The sequence below is a fragment of the Dermacentor albipictus genome, unplaced genomic scaffold (assembly GCF_038994185.2).
Source record: "Dermacentor albipictus isolate Rhodes 1998 colony unplaced genomic scaffold, USDA_Dalb.pri_finalv2 scaffold_142, whole genome shotgun sequence".
NCBI classification, from domain to species: domain Eukaryota; kingdom Metazoa; phylum Arthropoda; class Arachnida; order Ixodida; family Ixodidae; genus Dermacentor; species Dermacentor albipictus.
In genome coordinates, this window is record NW_027225696.1 from 78,171 (window position 1) to 101,808 (window position 23,638).

General features: G+C 46.0%; 1 protein-coding gene and 1 long non-coding RNA gene across 2 annotated transcripts; both read left to right on the top strand.

Annotated features, from left to right (window-relative positions):
- Positions 1-1,511: 1,511 nt before the first annotated feature.
- LOC135906309 (uncharacterized) lies at positions 1,512-16,435 on the top strand. Its single transcript, XM_065437643.1, has 3 exons — positions 1,512-1,587; positions 3,679-3,721; positions 16,060-16,435. The coding sequence occupies exons 1-3, from the start codon at positions 1,582-1,584 to the stop codon at positions 16,332-16,334; spliced, it is 324 nt and encodes a 107-aa protein (XP_065293715.1). The 5' UTR covers positions 1,512-1,581; the 3' UTR covers positions 16,335-16,435.
- Positions 16,436-18,576: 2,141 nt separating this feature from the next.
- Positions 18,577-22,859, top strand: LOC139053483 (uncharacterized). Its single transcript, XR_011510518.1, has 2 exons — positions 18,577-20,773; positions 22,437-22,859. It is a non-coding gene; the product is annotated as an uncharacterized lncRNA (long non-coding RNA).
- The last annotated feature ends 779 nt before the right edge of the window (positions 22,860-23,638 follow it).

Sequence of the window (23,638 nt, forward strand, 5' to 3'; positions counted from 1 at the left end):
GAACTCTGATCATACGCCGATGTTCAAAAGCGGCGGTGAGATTGTCCGATTTCATCCACCAACCCTTCTTCAGGACTGCAAAAAAAAATGCTTGACTTCACAGTTTGGCAGACCACCTTTGGGCGACTGAATATGGCCAACCAGATTGGTGGTTGCTGATGTATGCATTAAGAGCGCCTCACAGAGGCGTCGATAACGTCGACATTGTGGTGGGCGAGAACTTGAATCGGATCGACGTGGATCATGATAATATGACCGCCGAAATAAGAAGAAAAAAACGAGCTGTTCGCAGTAATGGAGCCATCTGCATATGTAGTCACAAAATCAGAGTTTGTCACATAAGCGCTACAAGGCGTCTCGTTTCCTAGCCACCGGTGGCAAGCCAGGCTTCTCTCGAATTACAGGAACACCCAACATTTACAATTGCTTGTCTGAGGCTCCACAAGGCAGCTGATGGTCGAGCAGCACGTGTGAAACCTGATGTAAGTGATTAACGGTGAGAACTCACAATACTGGAAAATTCGGCGCGGGGTTTTCCCCATTGGGAGGCAGCCTGAATGATGAGATTAAATGCGGCATAAACGGTGCCTGTGAATTCTGAGTATAGTTAGAAGTGTGTGCATGCACTGGGCTGTGTCGGTCAACGGCACTTGTCGCGACTGGAGATGCACATAGAGGATCGCCGAGAGAAACCTGGCGTGCATATTTTATTACGTTGTGTAGGCCGTGGAAATTAGTCCTGCATGTATTTGTAATACTGGTAGGCTGTAGCTGATAAACTGCAGAATAAGTGATTTGTACTGTATAGATCGCTGAATCTTTAAGACAAGGAGAACGCTCAGAAATTTCAACTTGGGTTATCGGTGACCTCGCCAATCATTATTCCATTTGGGAGGATTTCTCTCGGATTCAGCGACATGGATGATTTTATTAAGTTATTATTTAATAGGTGACACAAAAACTACCTTGATCAATTTCTTAAATATCAATTACTCCTATCTTCCTTTATTTTGAATTACTTGATATCACAATTCCATACAGCACTTGTTGACATTCCTAATTTATATTTCATCCACCGAAGCTATTTTATGCAAATTTAACTTTTCTTTTAATATTAATATGCACACTTTAAACCGCCTGCTTTTTGGACAATTTCCTGTAGTGGGTATGAGCCGGAATTCACAGACAAGTCAAGACGACAAGAGGAATAGAGATGCAACAATTGTGCATGAGTACGTTATTGGTACAGGAAGACTCATGTTCGACACCTTTTCTTCCTTATTAACACTATATCACAATATTTTCATAATCTAATAACTTCGTCACAATTGGCATGCCCAATTTTCAAGAAAATAAATAAAAATCTCTTATCACAGTTAATTAAATATTGGTAGTACTACTCAATTGACTAACAGAATCCAAGAACCTCAAATTATGTTTCATTTCGAATCATGGCCAACATACACCCCCCCCCCCCTCCCTTCGCGCGTACTTGCCAAACATGTAAAGAAGAAGAAGACGCCGAAGAACAAGCAAGCAGCTACAGCTCGCCCATCGGCAACCCGAGTGAAGAAGAGAGACATGGAGGTATGTGACACCACTTTTACGCTTCGAAGGATTGGTGTAGCGTCCTCCCTACATGGATCGCACTGTGGACAAGCGAGAACGTCTGATCATTCCTTTTCTCTTTAAACGTCCAACCAAGGTTTCATGCTTATTCTGTGTGAATCACAGGTCGAATCCACGAAGCTTCTCTCTTTGAAGGGCTCTTTGCTATTTGACCGGTAGCGATCACGAAGAAAATGTTCAGCGTCATGGTTGGCTACAATTAGTTATAACGAAAAATCCCAGCTTACAAGCTTTTTGTCAACAGGGGCAAGAGGAACAAATGCATAAGTAAGCAGCTTGATGAAGCCGCTCCAGATATGATCCTCTTCGAAAAGCTTGAGCATGCGCCTGCCCTGAGTTTATCTTAAAGACGCTTTTGCTGCCGAAAGAATGATGTTGCAACGTCTTCAGTAAGCATATTCACTAAAAGCTCTTAAGACTAGAAATTCTGAAGAGAAAATAGCCATGAAGAGGGATGCTAAACTTATTAATAGGCCTGACCACCGGCGAACCACAAAGAGCACTTATGAAGGGGAAGTTTTGTGAATTCGGCTCAAAGTGTGGTACGACATATCCCGCTCGGCATTGCAATTTTTTAATTCCTTTAAGTCGTGGGCGTGGCTATTATGCCGACAGCCGGCAAATTTTGCCCGCATTTAGCAGAACTTCTCTTGGCCTCACTGCCGGGGTTGTGACAGCAAGTGCGAAAGCGCGTTAGGCGATGGAGATGATCCACGAGCCAGCATAAGACATGTATTTCCTCGCAAAGCGGTTACGGTTGTTTGTAAGGACAGCTGATTTCAGCGACAGTGTATAACCGATAATGAGCTATTAGGTGATTGCCTTAGATAGTAACATTAGTGTCGCGCAGGTGTAGGATGTGTAAATAGGCTCTTTTGCTCCGGGTTTCGTGTTAGCATCTCACCAATATGCGCAGTGGGAGTTATCTCCCACACCAGCGGAGCGAAGAAAGAACACAAGAACATTTACAAAACAAATGAAATTTACAAAGGATAACTCAGTGGATAGACTCAGTGGGAACTCTGACCATTCGCACGGGTGAAGTTTTGGGGGCGACTGGTTGGTCACGTGTTTGTAAGCGGCACTGAAACGATAAATAAGAATTGACATGGTTCCCTGTATGGTTTCAGACTTCTCGGCACATACCCGTTTACTTAGAACACCCCGCTCACCTACAAGAACATTACGCTAGCCTGCAAGTGAACGCTGTATCCACTACCCATTTATTTTTGCATTAGAGCGGAATTTGTAACAAATACATGAGTTATACATAAAATTCAACCTGACGCAACAAGTGTGGCTTCGCAAAGCATTTAATTAAAATGATTGCAGACAGCTTCGCTTAAGGTAGATTCCAAGATGTGCGTGGGATTCATATTGACAACTTTTTTAGATTTCCGTACAAGGATAACTCGTTTAGCAGTATTTTGAAATGGAACATGCTAACATATATCCTTAATTGTAAGATTTAAATGTCAAAGCATTCGTGAACGTCTAAGCGTTCGTGAACACTGGAATACTCTATTTGTTTTAGTTGAAAGTTTATATTAAAGTGAGCATTTCGTTTTACCAATCATTATAAGCATTGCGTTGATTTTTCTTGCAATATTAATCCTAAATCAAACAAAACTTTAGACAAGGTCGAAGTTGAGGAGTTCTTCACTTAAAACTGCTTAGCTCCTCAAGGAAAGAAGTATAACAGACTGATGACCTAATTCAGGCTTCTATATTTAGCCCTCTTTGAAACGTTTTCTTTCTTCTAACTCTGCTTATTCCGCTGTAATATTGTTTCACAAAAGTAACATTGCAAACTTAATCAGGTCCTGGACCCCACAGGCCGTCTAAAGCTCTTTGACTCTTGCGTTAAATGTATTTCTACAGGAAACGCGGAAAATAAGGTCTGTAGATTCATTTATTGAGTTTCTGAAACACACCAATTCCTTCAAAGCAATTTTACTGCATAAGTGGAATGCAATTCATAAACCTGGTAATCGCAAATCAAGTCGAGAGGCATCATCTAAAGCAAATATTGTACTTTATATTTTGCAGGACACGTGGATCCTTGAGATTCTTCTCATCGTCATCAGGACTTGTAAGCATATCTGTTCTTTTGTCACCTACGCTAGCATTTACACTGAGCACATCACATGTAACCTATTCTTCTATCTATCATAAGAAGCCAACAAACACTGACACCAAGGACAACACTGGGGAAATGACTTGTGCTAAATAATGTAATAAAGAAACGATAACTTCAAGGAAGTGAATGTGAATGAAAAAAGAACTTGAGTAGGTGGGGAACGATCCCACAACCTTCGCATTTCGCGTGCGATGCTTTACCAAGTGAGCTAACGCGGCGCCGTTTCTCCGTTCACTTTCTTGGGAATTTATGTTTCCTAGTAGAACCGTGGGAGTATTAGCCAATGCCACCACTCAGACTTTGGCGGTGCATGGGGAACATTCTTTCCGCCGCAGGCATCACAAGAACGTGATCTTTTTGGGGGAAGGCAGCCGGTCAATAACCCCCCACATGCTACCTGAAGGCATCAATGTTGCCGGATTGGAGACCCTCGTTATGTAATGAACGAGACGAAAGGGCGTTAAACAAAGGGCCCGATTTTTATTAGTCATATCATAAGAAACCAACAAACAGTGACACCAAGGACAACATAGGAGAAATTACTTCTGCTTAATTAATGAAATAAAGAAGCGATAAAAACAACTTGCCGCAGGTGGGGTACGATCCCACAAGCTTCACTTTCAATTGATAGAGCATCGCACGCGAAATGCGAAGGTTGTGGGATCGTTCCCCACATGCGGCAAGTTGTTTTTTCATCCACCTTGATTGCCATTATTTATCGTTTTTTTATTCCATTATTCAGCACGAGTAATTTCCCCTATCTTGTCCTTCGTGTCAGTGTTTGTTCACTTGTTATGATTTGAGTAATAAAATTCGGGCCCCTCGATCAACCCCCTTTCTTCTAGGCTATTACCTGATGACTCAATTTTTAAGCAGAAAGTATCCTGACAATGACGCCCATCAATGCCCGCAATAACAAAAAAGTTCTTGCTGAAAAGCGTTGGCTCAAGCAGATACGAGCCAAATGTGATGACGGACAAAATAGCGCATGTCAATGGCCATAAATGAAATGCATTTCCGACCGAAAGGTTTTCTGAATTCGGTGCCGCTGTGCTTGAAACAACCGCATTTACGGGTTCGTATGACCGCGTCAATAGATGGTGGCACAGACATCGAAATTTTTCGAGAATATAAATATGGAAACTGAGCCGAGAGAAAGGCTTCGAGGTTTTCGAAGTAAACAGGGAAGTGAGGAGGCGTGGTGGTTTTCAACGAGACGGGATCCACTTGAATTACAGGCTTGCACGAGAAGTGCGCTGGCGACCAGCTGGTCGCGCTGTTGCTTTTTTAGGGGGCCCACCGGCCATCAGGAGGGCAGAGTTGGTAGTAATGAAGAAGTTCCCGTAAGGGAACCTGAGAATCGTATCGCCGTCCATAAGAGAAAAAAGGAGGAAAGCAAGAAAGAGAGCTCGCCATGCAGTATTCTGCTTAAACATGCAGGGCGGCAGAAGAAAGAAAAAATGGGCCGAGATTGAGGAGCAGTTAAATAAACAACAAATAGGGGTGTATGCGGTTACAGAAACGCACCTTAGAGACCCGAAAGAGCCGCCTATGATTGAGAAATATGTTTGGGAAGGGTGTAAGAGAACTAAGACAAAAAGAAAGGGAGGGGGAGTCGGAATGGTCATCCGTCAAGGCGCTCAATGGAAAAGAGAATAAAGAGTTAGTGGAATGCGTAAGCGCTTATATTAAGGGTTTCGGGAATGATGCTGAAATTATCCTATTTGGTGAGGTGAATGCCCACATACAGGATTTAGACGGCTCTACCGTCAACAACGGGAAGTCAATGCTAGACCTTTGTGAGCAACATAACCTCGTTATCGTGAATACAGGGCCTAAGTGTGAAGGACAGATCACGTGGAAAGTGGGAAACCGGCAATCAACCGTTGATTACTCTTTGATGACAAAAGGAATCCTTGATAAGTTGAGAGAAATGGTCATTGATGAGGAAGGGTATAGCAGCATTTGGAGTGACCATAAACGCGTTTTGAAAATGGGATATGCAGTTGGGAAAGAGAGCAAGGAGTGTAAAACGGCCATTCCAAATTTGAACGCTGAAGAAATAGCAAATGTAGTCACTGGAGTCGAGGAAGAACTTGGCAAATGACCAAATGAAGAGTGGGAATATAGTGAGCTTCTACGTGTAATAACGACACAAATACGGAAAGAGAAACAACATGCGCGTTGGAAACGAAAAAAATAAACCGAATAGCTGGTTGAAGAGGGATATACGAGAAGCGATCGCCGAACGACAGAAAGCATTCCGAGAGCACAGGCAGGCAAAGAAGGTGCAGTTTCCACAGCATGAACTAGCCAGTAAATGGGAAATATACCAAGAGAAAAAGTCTATTGTTCAAATACTGGTGCAAGCAAATATAAAAGGTGAAAGTGAACGTTCGTTGTCAGAAATGTGTGAGAAAAAGGAAGGCCGCGCCTAGAATATTTTGGAACCACATAAAATCATTAGGCAGGAACTCAACAACAATACAACAACGTATCCTAGACGAAGATAGAAACAAACTGAAAGGGGAAGCGGCAATAAATACCATCCGAACAATTACAGCCGAAATATTTAAAGGCGACGACAAAGTTGTATTTGAAGAAAAAAAGAGCATGAAATAGACCCAGGTGGAAAAGGAGCTGGTGCTGACAAATTTCAACTGGAAGAAAGCCGAAAAGAAAATTGATAAGCGCACAGCCACAGAGGTAGACGAGGTTCCCGTTATGTTGATTAATGAATTAGGACCAAAAGGTAAGGAAGCTCTGGTCAAAACAGTGTAAATTTTTTTAAAGATGGACGAATACCAGACAGTTGGCGACAAAGTAGAATGAATTTGGTCTATAAAGTTAAGGGGGAGGAAGACATAATTCACTCTTATAGACCGCTGACCATTACATTGCTGATATACAGGCAACCACTGCAGGTAACCAAATTAAAGCTGCAAGCATGGGCAGAGAATAGTGGTATTTTTGGGAGAACTTCATAATGGCCTTAGAATAGGTAGGCGTTTGAATGATAACTTATGTGTTCTTACTCAGTGTATGGCAATGTAAAGAGTAGAAAGCAGACCGTTGTATGTGGCTTTTTTAGACATCACAGGAGGGAATGACAAGGTAGACCGCAACATGTTGTGGGGTATTGTAACTTAGGAAGATCCTCGAATGAGCAAAGCTGGGCCAGAGAGATCCCGCGTGGGAGCACTTGTGTCGTGAAGCCCAAATTTACCACTGACAGGCAGACGCAATTCGCCGTAATAGATAAAACTGTATGAGGTACTGTGATCCCATGTGTAGGGAGTTCATCTTGCATAGGAACCGCGGTGTAGTGACCGTCGGGGACTGGTGGGGATGACAGGAAGTCAACGTAAGCCAGTGCCGAAGGTGGCAAGCGAACGAAGTCGATGGAACATAGGAACTGGGGTGTGGTCCAGAGAGATCTAGAACAGGCAGGTCAAGGCGGAAAGTACTGGCGCAACAATCGATGAGAGCAGAATGTGCGGAGAGGAAGCCTAAGCCGATGATGATGTCGTGGGGACAGTGGGCGATGACTGAATAGCACGATAGTGGAGCGATCGGCGAAGGAGACGCGGGTGGCACACAAACCAATTAAGGGGGCTGTTCCGCCATCGGTGACACGGACAACTTGCGTCGTGGCGGGTGTGATTATTTTCCTTAGCCGGTTACGAAGGTCAGTGCTCATTACCGACAAATTCGCCCCAGTGTCTATAAGAGAAGCTTCAGATGAGCGGGCAAAGTGAGTATAGGATTTGGCGGCGTGGGGAGCAATGCAGCGTCACCACGAGGCGCTGCATCGTCTAGTTTTCCGGTTGGGAGCAGCGTCCGAAGGGAGTCGGCGAATAGGAGCGACGGGGCTGGGGGTCGTCATTGGGGCGAAGGTGAACGAGAACAGGGGTGGTTCGACGCAGGAGAATTATCGGAGCTGGCGGCATAGGGACGAGAAGGGCCACCTGGAGGGCGAGAGTAGGCAGTATAAGTAGACCGGGTCAGGGAGCTCCAGCGACTGCGACAGTGCCAAGAAATGTGCCGGATTCGATGGCAGTGAAAACAAATGGGCTTGTCGTCAGCAGTGCGCCATTCAGACGGGTTGCGGAAGCGTGATAGGTAAGAAGACGCGAGACGGGGCGGGATCGTAGAAGCCGGGTGGGTATCAGGGCGATGGGCCGAGCAGATGGTGTGAAGACCCATGTTTGCGAACTCCTGGCGGACAACTGCCTGGATCAGGGAAACCGTCACTGCAGGTGCGTGGGAGAGGCTGGAGTCGAAGGCAGCCGGATAGGCGGCCTCGATCTCACGCCGGACAATTCTGGTAATATCACCAGTGTTGTTGGGACGAGGAGCGTCGGCACAGGAAGACGTCGCTGGGGTGTTGGGCAGACGGGCAAACGGCTGGTCGATACGTCGCCTTTTAGCGAGTTCCAGGCGGCGGCACTGTTTTCTAACTGCATCCACCGTCGGCACGTTGGTGAAAACGAGCAAGCTGAAGGCGTCATCGGCGATAACTTTGAGGATGTGGGAAACCATGTCCAACTCAGTCATGTGTGCGTCAACTTTGCGGCACAGAGCCAAGACGTCCTGAATGTACGTGACATAGGGCTCTGTTGACGTGTGCACACGGCCGGAAAACGCCTTTTGCGCTACAAGTTGGTGACCGTAGGGGTTGCCGAACAAGTCTCGGAGTTTCTGCTTAAGCGAATCCCAACTGGTGAGCTCATCGCCGAGGTAAAAGACTAGGTTGGCGAGCATGATAGTAGGGTCCCACCAGTTATTGCGGTGGCGTGTTCGTACAGGCTCATCCAGTCCTCGACGTCTTCCCTGTCTTTACCCGAGAATACGCCAGGATCACGGGGAGCGGGGAGAGTGATCTAGGTCATCGAAGTGGCAGCAGGGGTCGGAGCCGGCGCAGTCGAGTTGTCGACGCCGGTAGCCATGAAGCAAGGCACGACGTACCGTCTCCTGCGAAGCTCCGTGACGAGGAACAGGGAACATCCACCTCCACCAGATATGCTGCGCAGCAAGACGCAGACGAAAAGCTATTTACAAGTATATTTACAAGGAAATACGCCGCACTTGGCCAAGAGGCAACAGCCCGCGCTAGCCTCTAATCGTCGTCATCGTCTTCACCCTGCTCGCCTCTTTGTCATCGCAAAAAGTGTTACGTAACAATATTCTGGAAGGGGAAGGCTTAGGTGACGATTTTTTACAGCTTTTGTGAGAGATTTACCAAGAAAATACCGTTTGCGTTGAATGGGAAGGCATGAGGAGCGAGGAGAAAGTTGATATCAACAAAGGACGGAGGCAAGGGTGCCCTTAATCCCCACTGCGGCTTATTATATACATGGTGAGGATGGAGAGGGCGCTAGAGAAAAGTAACATCGGGTTTAATCGCTCATGCAGACAGGCGGGTAAAGTAGTAGAGCAGCAGCTTCCAGGTTTATCTTGAGCGGACGACATTGTGTTGCTAGCTAACAAGCAAAGTGATTTGCAACGTCTGGCTAATATCTGGGGACATGGAAGGCAACAATTTAGGTTTGATGTTTAGTGTTAGAAAATCACGTGTTCTGGTAATCAATGAAAACAGTGAACAGATAGTCGCAATAGAGGGCCCGGAAATACCTCGGGTAAGAGAATATAAATACCTTGGTATATGGATAAACGAAGGCAATAGATATATGGAAACACAGGGAAAAACAATAACAGTAACGGGGAAGAGAGATGCAGCCATAATGAAGCACAGAGCGCAATGGGGATACAATATTTTCAAGGTGCTCCGAGGTATGTGGAAAGCTGCAATAGTTCCAGGGCTTCCTCTTGGAAATGCGGCTGTTTGCTTGAAAGCAGGGGTACAATCAGGACTCGATGTGAACCAAAGGTCAGTGTGTCTCCTTGCATTGGGCGCTCACGGAACGACTACAAGTGAAGCTGGGCAGGGGGATACGGGCTAGACTATTTTCGAAGTGAGAGATGTTCACAGTAAAATTGATTCTGAAGAACAACTGAGGAATATGGAAAAAAGTAAATGGGCTGGGAGAGTGTTTAGGCGTCTTTACAGGAAAAACATTGATTCGCAGCGCAGGAAAAGAACCACGAAGCATGCCAGCAAGTATGCGGCGCTAAGGGTGGGCAAGACAGCAACAAAGAGCGTCAAGCGGAAAGTCAGAGAGGCTGAAATAATCTCCTTGTGGTGGCAATGGAAAAGAAACCTACCATGAGTAACTACTTAAGAGCAAAATACAAAATCAGGAAAGAAACAATTTAGGATAACTCAATGGGAAGCTCATTACTTTTCGAAGCGAGATCAGGGTGCCTTAGAACACGCACCTATAAAGCAAGATACAAGAAGGAAGAAGAAGCATATGCTTGCTGCGGTAAAGCGACGGAAACGATTGAGCATGTTTTATTAGAACGTGAAGACATCTGCGCAGCGGTCGATTTAGGCATCGCTGGCCTCCCTGAAGCCCCTGGGGTACAGCTAGAGCCATAACATTTCTCACTATATTACCCAGAGGGAAATCAGGCGCTGCTGTGCTGTGGTATGCTTGGAAATGTCGGTATATTGTGACTTCGGATTTCCATCGTTCTCTGACAGCCAGGCAAGCACCATTCTGTCTGCCATAAAAATTATATTCTGGTAAAAGAGCACATAAGAAGCCGTCTTAACATTATTATTACTCAAAAAGATGTTTTGTTTAACTATGAGAACTGGTTGTTTCAGGTACAATTATATGAAGCGTAAAAATTAACGGCGGGCCGCTAAAGCTGTAAGACAGACGACAAGATTCGCGCTCACTTCTGAACAGTTTGTTTTCTCTTCTTGCTTTTCTTCACTTGATTATGCATTGTAGGTGAGTAAACTTCACTGGAAGATGTGATATGCGTGAATGGAAACATTTTATGATGATTTTACTTTAGGAACGCGTTATTTGTGTAGCCATATGCACGTTTTAGACCAAGCCTCTTAAAACACCAGCCAACACAAGCCTCGCAGACACATATCGTTGCATCTAGAGGACAATCCCAATTGCTGTCCCCCAGATTTTGGACCTTGCCATTGAGTGCGGGAGTTGGCTTGAGGAGGACTTTGAGATGAAAACTGGAGGTTTATTTACATTATTTACCGTGAGAGTACAAATAAATTAAAAGTCATAATGCAACTCGGACTCTGCGGCCCGTGGCAAGAAGCTAGAGAGAGATGAATGAAGGAATGCTCCCTTGCTGCTCCCGGTCTCTGGCTTTTAACCCCTTTGGTGTCTCGAAGTCACGTCCCGTTCGGCCACTCGTCGAGCCCGCTCAGGTGTCATCATTTTCGGCCAATCGGCGAGCCCGCTCGGGTGGCGTCATTTTCGGCCAATGGTAGGCGCCCGTGCGAATGTAAGTCACACCCGGCGCAGAGGATCGCTCCATTGTCTCCACCTGTCCGAGGGAGTACTTCTCTGCGGTATTGCCTTCCTGTTCTGCAACTGTCGTCACAAAGGCGGATGGGGCGGTTGCTGCCAAGGTTTCACGGTGCATTACAGCCGTCTTGCCTCGCGGCTTGCAAGCGCACAGCTCGGGCAGGCGGTTTGTTCTCGAGCGACCATTCAGAGCCGCAAAGCAGCTTTGCTCGGGACCCACGTTACCTGGAACAGTGCCAGGCTCCCTCTACACTTTCGGGAAGAGTCAAGCAGTGGGACAACAGCTCCACATGCGGCGCACGAGGTGGGGGCCGCGAACTTGTTTGGACGTGCCGCACTTCGGGAACGTGGTAGATGTGCTTCTGCGCTCCTTAATTAGGTGTGACGCGATTCGATGTGCTCAGGTGAACTCGAAGGAGGCTCAGGAAAAGGTCCCGTATCTAACAATATACCGTCATTCGCATGACGGCACGGCGCTCCTTAAGAAACTCCCATAGACGGTGGCGCCAGATTTCCCTCTAGGCGTTATAGTGAGAAACTCTATGGCGAGAGCAGGGGAAAAGTAAACACGTACGCACTAGAGATTAGTAGGAGGCGATTGGAAGATTGGTGGAAGAAAAGATGGGAAACGATAAAAAACGGAGACGTACAAAAGCATAGTTCGGAATATGTGGTCAGAAAGTTTGCCTGTGGGGTTTCATAGTGTTTTTTTCTTTGTTTTTTTCTTTCCTAAATTAGGCAGGACATTAGGCAGTATAATAGCAAGAGGTTGCTGGTGCAAACAACCCACCACCCCGTTTCAAAAGCGACACCCATTACATAGGCTACACATTCCTTCACTCCACTCGAACACCCGCATGCTTGAAACGACCCTACTCCACGTCACATAGGCTTCACAATCATTTCAGCTATGCCCCCCTTTACGGGTCTACAAAAGCATTCCATTACGCTGCTCTTCCTTGTGCTATCAGAATATGGAATTTTCTCCCGGACAGCATCGCATGCCAGTCCAACTACGATTCATTCTGTGATGCGTTGACTGAATTCATGACTAAATAAATGAGAAGTTTTATGTTTGTTGCACAATGCTTTCTATACTTGCACTATCTTTTACATCTTATTGTCGCATTATTACCGTTACGTCCCTATGTTTACCATTCCGTTGGAATGTCGCGTCCGTAACTTTTCTGTCATTGTTTTTCATTATTACTGTTTAAAACTGTGATATTGTTAATTACACGACTTCACTGAAAACAATCTGTGTGATTTATTCCTTGTTATTATATTATGTTTTCTTCTTTTCCATAATGTGAATCGTGAAATAAATAATTCTTTTTTCATCTCGTATGCACTCTCGGTTGTAGGTTGTAAACAGATACGGTTTATAGATGTCTTGTATTCTATGCATTTTCTATGTACTGCCCCCTTTACCCAATGCCTCACTTTGAGGCCTCTAACGTATTTTTAAATAAATAAATAAATAAATACATCAATCCAGCCATCCATTCTTTTAGTTGAGAGTTTCTGCAATGCGATGAAAAACAGGGGGAGGAATATTTTTCAGAGTAGATATTTATTACATCTAAAGGTGCTCGAGACAGTGACAAAGAAAATGTCTTGACCTTAACAAGAATGGTTAGATTAGCGAAAGGCTTGGCATGCTGCCGCAGGCGCAATTTGGGAGAATGTATCAAGCAAGGTAACACGGACGAGCACACACACATGTGAAGTAAGCCTACTTGGAGAGAAGTAATTTTAATAAAAAAAGGGTCTGAAGGCGAACTCTTTGCTTTGCATCCATGGTAGATAAACAGAGCTGAAATTATGAACCGAAGGAAGAAAACAGAACGAGCGCTGACTGCCATCGATTGCTTTATTTTGCGTGCACAAATATATAGCTTCAAATGCGAGGGCGAAAGGGGGTGGGAAACAAAACGGGGGAGGGGTTATCATTCCAGTCACGCATGGGTCTAAAGGTGAAAACATACATACATATAATGACTATTTATGTAGGTATTTCTATTCCTTATAGATGAGGACGAGTGAAAGGGAGCTAACGCATAACAGGCCTTTGAGCATCATTGTGAAGGCTTCAGTGATTTTACGTGCTCGATCGTTTCACTATCGGCGCAAGACCTCAACATCTGCAGGAACTGGCTTGCACCTGCTATTGGCGCACTGGATAGTGAGATCTCTCACAGTCTTGATTTTAACGTTGTAGACATGTTCCCGCAACAGTGCGTTGAGACACATTCCTGTTTGGCCGATATACGTTCTGCCTCAAAGGCTGGCGATTTGGTAGACGACTTTCTTGTTGCACTACAGCGGGCGCGAGGCGCGATTTTTTCTCTTGGAACATTTGTAGGGGTGGCTGGCGTTCACTTTTCTTGCCGAAGTCTAGTTTTTTCGAGGCCGAGAATACAACACCAGCACGCTCTGTAGTTTTTATGTTTATTGCGTGGAAAACCTCGTGCATGCATGCGTTAAGGTCTAGCTTTGATTTGCCGAGTTCAGGCAGTGCCTTATAGCTGGAAAATCTGGTTTCTTTATTTCCTGAGAGACAACTTTTATAAAGGAGAAAGTAGGTCTTCGGGTAGCCGCTTGCTTTAAGGTGATGGACTTGGCTATTATAGCTTCGGCAAATATCATGATGGCAGGAGTGTGTGAGGGTTCACCTGAGGGCTCGATGTGCAATGGCGCGCTTAATTGACAACGCTTCCCCCACTATGAATCAAACCAAGCCCCATGCAGTGCAGTAATGCAGTCATATACAAGATCCTTGTAGCTTTTGCCGTTTGTGTTATACAGGGGAGCTACCACGAACTTGGGCCGCTCCTTGTACGCAGTTACAGGCATGCCGCTTGGCCCGAATACTATCCTGAATTTTGTTTTCCACGGACCCGTGCCAAGGTTCAGTCATACCTACACGTTATGCTACATGTTTACATTCTTTTAAATATAGGGTTATACAACCACCCATGTGGTGTGAAATGAACAAGTGACAATCAAATTAACACATTCCTATAACAAGTGACGCAAGCAGTACAGCAGCGTGTCCGCACAAGTGTCTTTCGTTGTCCAACGCGTATAGTCTTCTAGTACATTACGCTTCAATTTGGTGGCCTGTCTGAGTGGTGTCGTGCTTGGTATCTCGAGGTACAGGGTGATGACTCTGAATGTGGTGTATGTCCACTGATGCATATATAGGATCTCGGATCCCTTAACTTAAGAATACAGTTCCATTTTGATGGTATTCCAAGCTCCTGACATCAAACCTACGTAACTGCCGACATCGGGTGGTGGTCACTTTTGGTTGCTCTCAAGGCGAATAACCTTGCTTTCTTGACATGTTTATTTTCCTGAAATTGGCTGACAGGAAGGGGAGGGGGGGGGGTCGTGCAGAATTGGAGAGGGTTTCGGTTCCTCGCCCTCGATTGGTGGGCTTCCCCTCGTTTAGCTGGTGGTGGCTCGTCGGAAACTGCGGTAGTGTGTAACCGAACGTTAGAAACGGCGCTAAAACGAATGCTCAGCCAAGAACAATCGCTAGAGCGATGTTGTATATACGTTCTGAAAGGCAACCACAATGGTAGGCTGCAATAGCAGAGGAAGAAAATTACGCCGGATGCTCCGAACACTCAGTGCCCGAGCGATCAGTGTGCAGCCACATATACCTATTGGAGCGAATAAATTTCTGGTTATGGCATAATGATATATATTTAGTACATACACGTCGCTTGGCTGTAGTGAGCGTTCTCAGTTTTGGCATGTGGCATGACCGCCAGGGGAAGTAGGCAGAATCCGAAAATTTTTTACTTATAGTGGAGGGCTGAGAGCATCAATTGCTTGAAAATGGAAATATTTTTTTCCTCTTTTCCTCCTAATAATGCATCAACAGTGTGCACAGATCGTATAAGATCTAAACATTTGGTAGCTTTCATAACGCCTCGTGACAGACAGGCGAAGTGAGCGTGGCGCGAGAACTTTTTGACAAATCGTGGACTCCTACCGACAGAAAAGAAATAGGACTAGATATAGACGTAGTTGTTCTGCGGAAACCCGCAAGGTGGAGAGAAGTAATGAATAAAGGGAAAATGAGACATCCACCTGTTCTAGATAGGACTAGATATAATCGCTTCAGGCTATAGCACCTCCGGCCAGTTAGGGCAGGTTCTAGTGTTGTCAGTTGAGGATTCGTACCCTGAGCTTAAAGGAGTTGTCGAAGACAACAAAGCCCGAAGCCACGAAAAACAAACATCATCCAAGGAGGAAATGTTACAAAGCACTATTTCTGTCTCACGGTGATACGGAACTTTTGTTAATGAGCGTACGATCGTGTCGTGCACTCTTCAAAAATTGTACGCCCTTTGGATCGCGTCATGCCAGGCAACAATAATCGTCATCGGTCTTGCTTGCGTTTCTTTTCTTGAAAACGCTGCGCTCACCACTTTCTTGACGAGAATGCTCTGTCATGCTGATAACGCGCATGCCGTTCCTGAATCGGAAGTACCGGCCTCGTAGCGTTAAAGAAATGCAGAAAAGACAGATGATGGTCATTGTGTGGCAAGATACGACCCAAAGGCTGTAAACTTTTCTTACAGCGTAAGAGTGCCACTCACACTGTTAGGTCTTTCCATATTTCCAGCGCGCTATATTGCGCTACCTGCTGCTGTAACTCTTCCTGATGTTCCGACTGATATTTCTACTTTTGTCCTTAATCAGCGTGAAGGACAACGATGTAATCAATTCTTTGTCAATTAATGCGGGAGCCCAATTAGTGCATTTTTGACCCTTGGTTTAGCCGTTTCATTTCCCAAGCATACACAACATATCCGTGCAGTACACCGGTGGATCTTAGGCTGGTTTCAACTTTATTCGCAGACGCCGAACGCGTGGCCCTTCGACAAGCATATCGGCTTTTGCGGGGCCTGGGCTTCGAGCCCTATGGAATCCGACCTGGATCCGCAGCAGCTCGGTTCCACCGGCGCTGGCCGGAACGAGTCGTTCGGGGCAGCATCTTCGCGACGATGACGCGATGGGGCCGAACCGGCATACCATACTGGACGAAAATGGCAATAATTGTCATGGCCTCGGAAATGGCTGAGATGTTATTCAAGATTGCCGTGATCAACCTGGATGCCGCTGTTGACCGCTGACCATGTTCGATAACATTACACAATCAGTATGTTTTCTTTCAAACCTAATAACTTATAGTCGTTTCGTATCTGTAATAAAGCTGTAAATTGGAAGAACATTACTTTCGTGGTTGAATCCCAGCGAAGCTGACCCATGGGAGACAATGTCTTTTGAAATTGGTGACAGACCAAGACAGTGCAGCTGTCACTTCCATCCCCGGCCATCACCTTTTCTCACATTATGCAAAATAGAAGTGAGGCGTGCAGACAGGACACAATTAGAGTAGAGAAGTAGACAACACGAACGCGAGCTATCAACTGAAGGGAGCACTGAGGCGAAAAAAGAACGAAGACACAAAACTCATCTGCGCATGCTCAGGAATGGTAACACCACGTGTCAATCGGGTACACGTGCCGGTCTACGTGAGAGATAACTGTTAAGGCACTTAATCTCTTCCTTATGTAAAGTAATCGAAGGCTGACTCACGCACGCACTTCCACCATTATAGATATGCCATGCCTTGCAGCCAGTAAAACTCAAGCCTTCGGTAGTTAAGCAACGTGCGGTTGACCTCTTGTCAAGACATAATATTGATAGGCTTGTCTGTAATATCAAGAAAGCTAAATCCCTCACCTTAGAACTGTTTTTCTCGGCCAAGACCCATAAACAAGAAATTCCTTTTCGTGCTATAGTGTCAAAGAAAGGGACGTGGCAGGTCTGTGTCGCTAGTTACCTACAGAACTGCCTAGCTTCACTAGTTTTTTCAGACGCCTTTTGCCTACGTAATTCTCAGGCACTAGATCAGTATTTGAGAGAGGAAAATCCTGGTGACTGTACACCTTTTAGTATGGATATCGAAGACCTGTATTATTCCTTGCCGCATGACGGGTTGCTAAATTCCGTAAATGAGTGCATTAAAGAACAAGTGCAAGAGTCGGCTTTTATTGACAGATGCGGTGTTTCCACGGGAGCTTTTCCAGAAATTCACTCAATGTACTTGAAGTCAACGGTGATTGGGTGGAGAAATGGCGTTTTTCTGCAGAAATCAGGCATTTGTATTGGCTCAAAGGTTGCCCCTATTCTTAGCAACATTTACCTGAAAAAGGTTGACAACTGCTTAGAGAAAGCCTTAGGTGATAGCGTTATCAAGATATTTCGTTACGTTGATGATTACCTGATTCTGCAATAGGGAAGAATTCGATTCCGCTGCTACCTCAGTGAGTGAGCAATTTAAACTTTGTGGGGGAGGACTAAAGTTTACCAAGGAATTTCCTCAGCGACGCGTAATTCAGTTTCTTGACATTTCCTTGATCTTCGAACAAAATCATGTTTGTTGGCAGTACTCCCCAAGATCTTCGAAGCCGTTTCTAAACTTTCAATCCAAGCATTCTAAATTAGTAAAAAACGGAATTGCCATGTCGTGCCTAAAGTCTTCCCTCACCAGATCCTGCATGCACAACATGAGCGCCAGTTTTAATGCGCAGGTCCGGCGCCTATTAGAAGCAGATTATCCTCGTGTGGTGGTGGCCACTGTGGCTGAGCGCCTAAAGAAGTCGGTATCGAGAGGGACGGACGTGATTACAGAAAGCAGTAATAGCAAAAAAAAATAGTAGTGGCTATTCCGTATATTCATTCAGTGTCGCACAGGCTTAAAAAACTTGCTAGTAGATATGATATTAATGTTGCTTTCACTGCTCCCAATAAGCTAGGTAAGATATGCGCTGACGTACAGAATAAAAAGGAGCGGGTAAAAGGCAAAAAACGAACAGATATTTGTCCAGTGAAGCACAATAAGAACAACAGTTTTACTGACTGTCGTATGGGTGTGGTTTGTAAAATTCCCCTTAGCTGTGGCCAGTTCTACGTAGGGCAAACAGGACGGTGTATCAATCAGAGGCTAATGGAACATATAATGTTGTTAACCGGTGGATCGCCTTCTAATCTTTCGCTACATTGCCGAGATTGTAACTGCACGCCAGAGTTAGATGAATGCGCGATATTGTACAGGCACAAGAATGAAGATACGCGTCTTATGGTAGAGGCATGGCATATCTATAATGGTGGAAGTGCGTGCGCGAGTCAGCCATCGATTACTTTACATAAGGAAGAGATTAAGTGCCTTAACAGTTATCTCTCACGTAGACCGGCACGTGTACCCGATTGACACGTGGTGTTACCATTCCTGAGCATGCGCAGATGAGTTTTGTGTCTTCGTTCTTTTTTCGCCTCAGTGCTCCCTTCAGTTGATAGTCGGCGTTCGTGTTGTCTACTTCTCTACTTTTGTGTCCTGTCTGCACGCCTCACTTCTATTTTGCATAATGAATCATTACCAACTTTCTCAGCTTTCTGTCGTTCTAAGATCCTTTTCTCACGTTTTTCATGGCTCGTCATGAAGTGCGTACTCGAGGACCACCTCACGGCTGGCCTCGTCAAAGCCATGCGACAACAGCAGGTGAAGTCGGTATCAGCGTGCCTGGGGGTTCGAGGCCATGGCACAGCGCCGAGCATTGCATGCATGAAGAAGGGTGAAGAGGAACTTGCCGAAGTACAAGTCATCGTCATCAGCAGCAGCAGGAGCAGCAGCAGCAGCAGCCGCAGCAGCAGCCTAGTTACGCCCACGGCAGGGCAAAGGCCTCTCCCATACTTCACCAACTCAAGTTCAAGTGGCTGAGGAGTTCTTTAGAAATTTATACAGTACCAGTGGCACCCACGACGCTAATAGAACAGAGAATAGTCTAGAGGAATTTGAAATCCCACAAGTAACGCCGGAAGAAGTAAAGAAAGCCTTAGGAGATATGCAAAGGGGGAAGGCAGCTGGGGAGGATCAGGTAACAGCAGATTTGTTGAACGATAGTTGGCAGATTGTTCAAGAAAAACTGGCCACCCTGTATATGGATGTCTCATGACTTCGAGCGTATCTGAATCTTGGAAGAACACTAACATAATCCTAATGTACAAGAAAGGGGATGCCAAAGACCTGAAAAATTAAAGACCGATCAGCTTACTGTCCGTTGCCTACAAAGTATTTATTAAGGTAATTGTATATAGAATCAGGAACGCCTTAGACTTCCGTCAACCAAAGGACCAGGCAGGATTCCGTAAAGGCTACTCAACAATATACCATATTCACACTATCAATCAGGTGATAGATAAATGTGCGGAATATAACCAACCCTTATATATAGCTTTCATTGACTACGAGAAAGCATTTGATTCAGTCGAAACCTCAGCAGTCATGCAGACATTACGGAATCAGGGTGTAGACGAGCCGTATCTAAAAATACTGAAAGATATCTATAGCGGCTGCACAGCCACCGTAGTCCTCCATAAAGAAGGCAACATGATCACAATGAAGGAGACAGGCAGAGAGATACGATCTCTCCAATGCTATTGACAGCGTGTTTAAAGGAGATATTCAGAGACCTGGATTGGGAACAATTGCGTATAAGAGCTAATGGAGAATACCTTAGTGACTTGTGATTCGCTGATGATATTGCCTTGCTTAGTAACTCAGGGGACCGATTGCAATGCAAGCTCACTGACCTAGAGAGGCAAAGCAGAAGGGTGGGAAAAAATTAATCTGCAGAAACCTAATGTAATGTTTAACAGTCTCGGAAGAGAACAGCTAGATGATTATAGTCTTTTATATATGAGATGATACAGCCAACCATGTGATGTGAAATGAACAAGTGAGAATTCAATTAACACGTGTCATTAACAGGTGACGCAAGCAGCGCAGCAGCTTGTTCGCACAAGTGTCCTCAGTTATCCAACGGGTATAGTCTGCTAGAACATAACCCTTCAGTTTGGTGGCCTGCCTGAGTGGTGTCGTGCGTGGTATGTCGAGTTACAGGGTGTCATGTGCGTAGTGCGCGACACGGTGCGGTGGTTGGAGAGGACAAGAAGCAGACGACAAGTAGTGCGCGCCGAGGCGAATTCCGTGCTGGCTGGATAGAAAACGACAATGTCGAAGAGCGTCCCGCACGTGAACACGCGGCGCAAAAGAAGAAACTAAAAGAAAAAATGCAACCCAATCAGAAGAAACCACGGAGCATCAAACAGCCAATGAGCAAACGACGAATCGGCCAGAGCGGCAGAAAAGCCAGGCGCGCTGGCAGGACGAGAGGAGACGCGGGAAGAGTTCCAGGAAGCGACGCCAGAAGGCCGGCCACCAGAGCGGGCGTTGAAGACGGGCCGTCGTGTACCAGACCCGAGCCACCTGGACTTCGCCCGGCCGGGGCCTCATGCCAACCCGTTCCTGTGCGACGCCACTCTATTCGATCGTTAACCTCTGCCCGAGGTCGGCGACCCCTGCGCCCGCGGGCAGAACGAGAGCAGCCGGGCTACAGGCCCGAGTTCCACGCACAGCTGCCTGGCCAGAACGCAGCATGCCTTTCCTCTGCAAGCCAGAATGCCGCGCTCTGGTCGCCCGGTCAACGGTCCGACATCCCGACCTTTGGTGAGACCAACACTTCTCCTCACCCTGCCTACGCTTCTCCAAGTCGAAACTAGTACGCGCCCTCGCAGTCGCGGTCAGTCTGGACTCGCGTACTTCTAAACCCATCCTAGCCCTAAGCGCGTTTCTTGCCGTGATGTCTCTGAGTGTTTACTTTATGGTTTTTTATTCCTCGTTCTAGATTTATGAAAACTTCGTGTGTGTTTTTTTAACAAATGTCTTTGTACCCAGTTTGTTTCATAGAGGCTGCGCCTCATGAGAACCATCTGAACCTTTGCAGAAAAGAACCTGCACCACAATTTTTTTACGGAATTCGCCTCGACGCGCGCACTACTTGTCTGCTTCTTGTCCTTTCCAACCGTCGCGCCGTCTCGCGCACTACGCACATCACACTGGGTGATGACTCTGAAGGGGGTGTGTCTACTGATGCATATATAGGATTAGGAGCCCTGGAACCTAATTATATTATTCCATTGTGATTGTATTCCAAGCTACTGACATAAAACTTACGTAACCACCGAAGTAAGCATCGGGTGATGATTCGCATCGTTCTTTTGAACGACCCACTGAAACTCTTTTCGGCCATGGGAGGTCACTTTTCGTTGCTCTCAGGCGAATAACCTTGCTTTTCTGACACATTTATTTTCGTGAAATTGGCTGATAAAAGGGGGGGTGGGCGGCGCGTCGTGCAGAAGTGGGGAGGGTTTTGGTTCTTCGCCCTCGTTTAAGTGGCGGTGCCTCGTCAGAAACTGCGGTGGTGTGTAACAGAAGTTAGAAACGGCCTCAAATGAATGCTCAGCCAAGTAAGATCGCTAAAGCGATCTCGTATAGGTTCTGAAAGGCAACCACAACGGTAGGCTGCAACAGCAGAGGAAATACAGCAGTTGCTGCGAATACCCGCATGACCGCCAGGGGAAGTAGGCAGAATCCAAAAAATTTTGACTAATAGTGGAGGGCTGAGAGCGTGAAGTGCTTGCTAACGGAAATATTTTTTTTTCCTTTTTTCCTCCTAATAATGCATCAACAGTGTGTACAGATTGTATAAGATGGAAACGTTTGGTAGCTTTCATAACGCCTCGTGACAGACAGGCGAAGTGAGGAAAGGTGAGGAACGAGGAAAGGTTACGAAGCACAATTTCATGCTGAACTTTAGTAAATAGGCGTACGGTCGTGTCGTGCACTCTTAAACAAACACCCTTTGGGTCGTATCTTGCCACACAACGATAATCGTCATCTGTCCTGAGTGCGTTTCCTTTCTCGAAAACGCTGCGCTCGCCACAATCCTGTAGAGAATGCTCTATCATGCTGATAACGCGCATGCCGTTCCTGACGCGCAAGTGCCCGGCTCGCAGTGTTAAAGAAATGCAATACGGACAAAACAGACGACGATGATTGTTGTTGGAAAGATACGTCCCAAAGAGTAATTCTCTTTTACGATTGTGCTACTCACAGTGTTAAATTCTTCCATATTTTCTGCATGTAATCTTGCGCTACCTGCTGCTGTACCTACTTCTGATGTTCCGACTGGAATTTCTAAGTTCTTTAAAAATTTGGGGGCCTGAGTTGTGCGTTCCTGACCATTGGTCCACCATTTTTATTTCCCAAGCAGATACAAAATATCTGTGCAGAACACCGGTGCATTTTGTGGTTTTAACTTTATTCGCAGACGTTCAACGCTTGGTCCTCCGTCTTGCATACCTACTTTGCGAGGCCTGGGCTTCGAGAGGTATGGGATCAGGGCTGGATCCCCAGCAGCCCGGTACCACCGCCGCTGGCCAGAACGAGTAGTTCGCGGCAGCATCTTCTCGAAGCTGATGAGTACTTTGCGAGGCCTGGGCTTCGAGAGGTATGGGATCAGGGCTGGATCCCCAGCAGCCCGGTACCACCGCCGCTGGCCAGAACGAGTCGTTCGCGGCAGCATCTTCTCGAAGCTGATAAGTTGGGGCCAGAAGGGCATACCATACTGGACGGAGGTCGCAGTGAGGCTGATGGGGGCCGAACTGTTTGTCATTATATTCAGTCTATGTGGCCATTCACCCTCCCGCTGTTCACCATTATCTTTGTGTTCAATAAAGTGACCGAATCAGTATGTATTTCTTAAACTTATAAATTAAATTTTTTTTATGTCTGTAATAAAGATTTCAATTGCAAGAACATTGCTCGCTTGCTGATTTCCAGCGAAGCTGATCCGTGAGTGACAGTGCCTTTTGAAATTAATGCCAGACCAAGTTGGCCGAACAGAACTGCTAGAGAGAGAGAGAGACAACTTTATTTATCCCATCTTAAAGGGAAAGAAAGTGCGGGAAGAAGGCGAGGGAGGTTATCCTACTCGCGGTAGGCCTCCTCTACCACCTCAGCCCACCTCAGGATAGCTTCCTGAAGCTCAGCCCACCTCAGGATAGCTTCCTGAAGTTCGGGGTTGTAGCTGCGCATGGCAGCCTCCCACAGCTCCCTACTACTTAAAATTCTACAAAGGTTAGGGGGAGGGGAGAGGTTCTTGCATTGCCACATGAAGTTTTCTTTGTCGTGATCATCACAGACAGAATATTAAAAAGAAATGACCGGCCTCTCTGTACCGATGTGGGAGCGGCCCGCATCAGTCCCAGACTGATCCCTCAGGACCAGTGGCGTAGCCAGAAATTTCGTTCGTGGGGGGCTCACTTTGCAGCTCGGCCTCTCCTTATAATTTAGTCAAGGGATATATATATATATATATATATATATATATATATATATATATATATATATTCAACAACCTTGTTTACATTACCGTACATATGCAACGACCAGGGGAAAATCTCAATGACGCTGTCCTTTGTTAGAATGTATTGAGCAGGAGCAGCTGCCACCGGTTGTGTATTGCGAGTA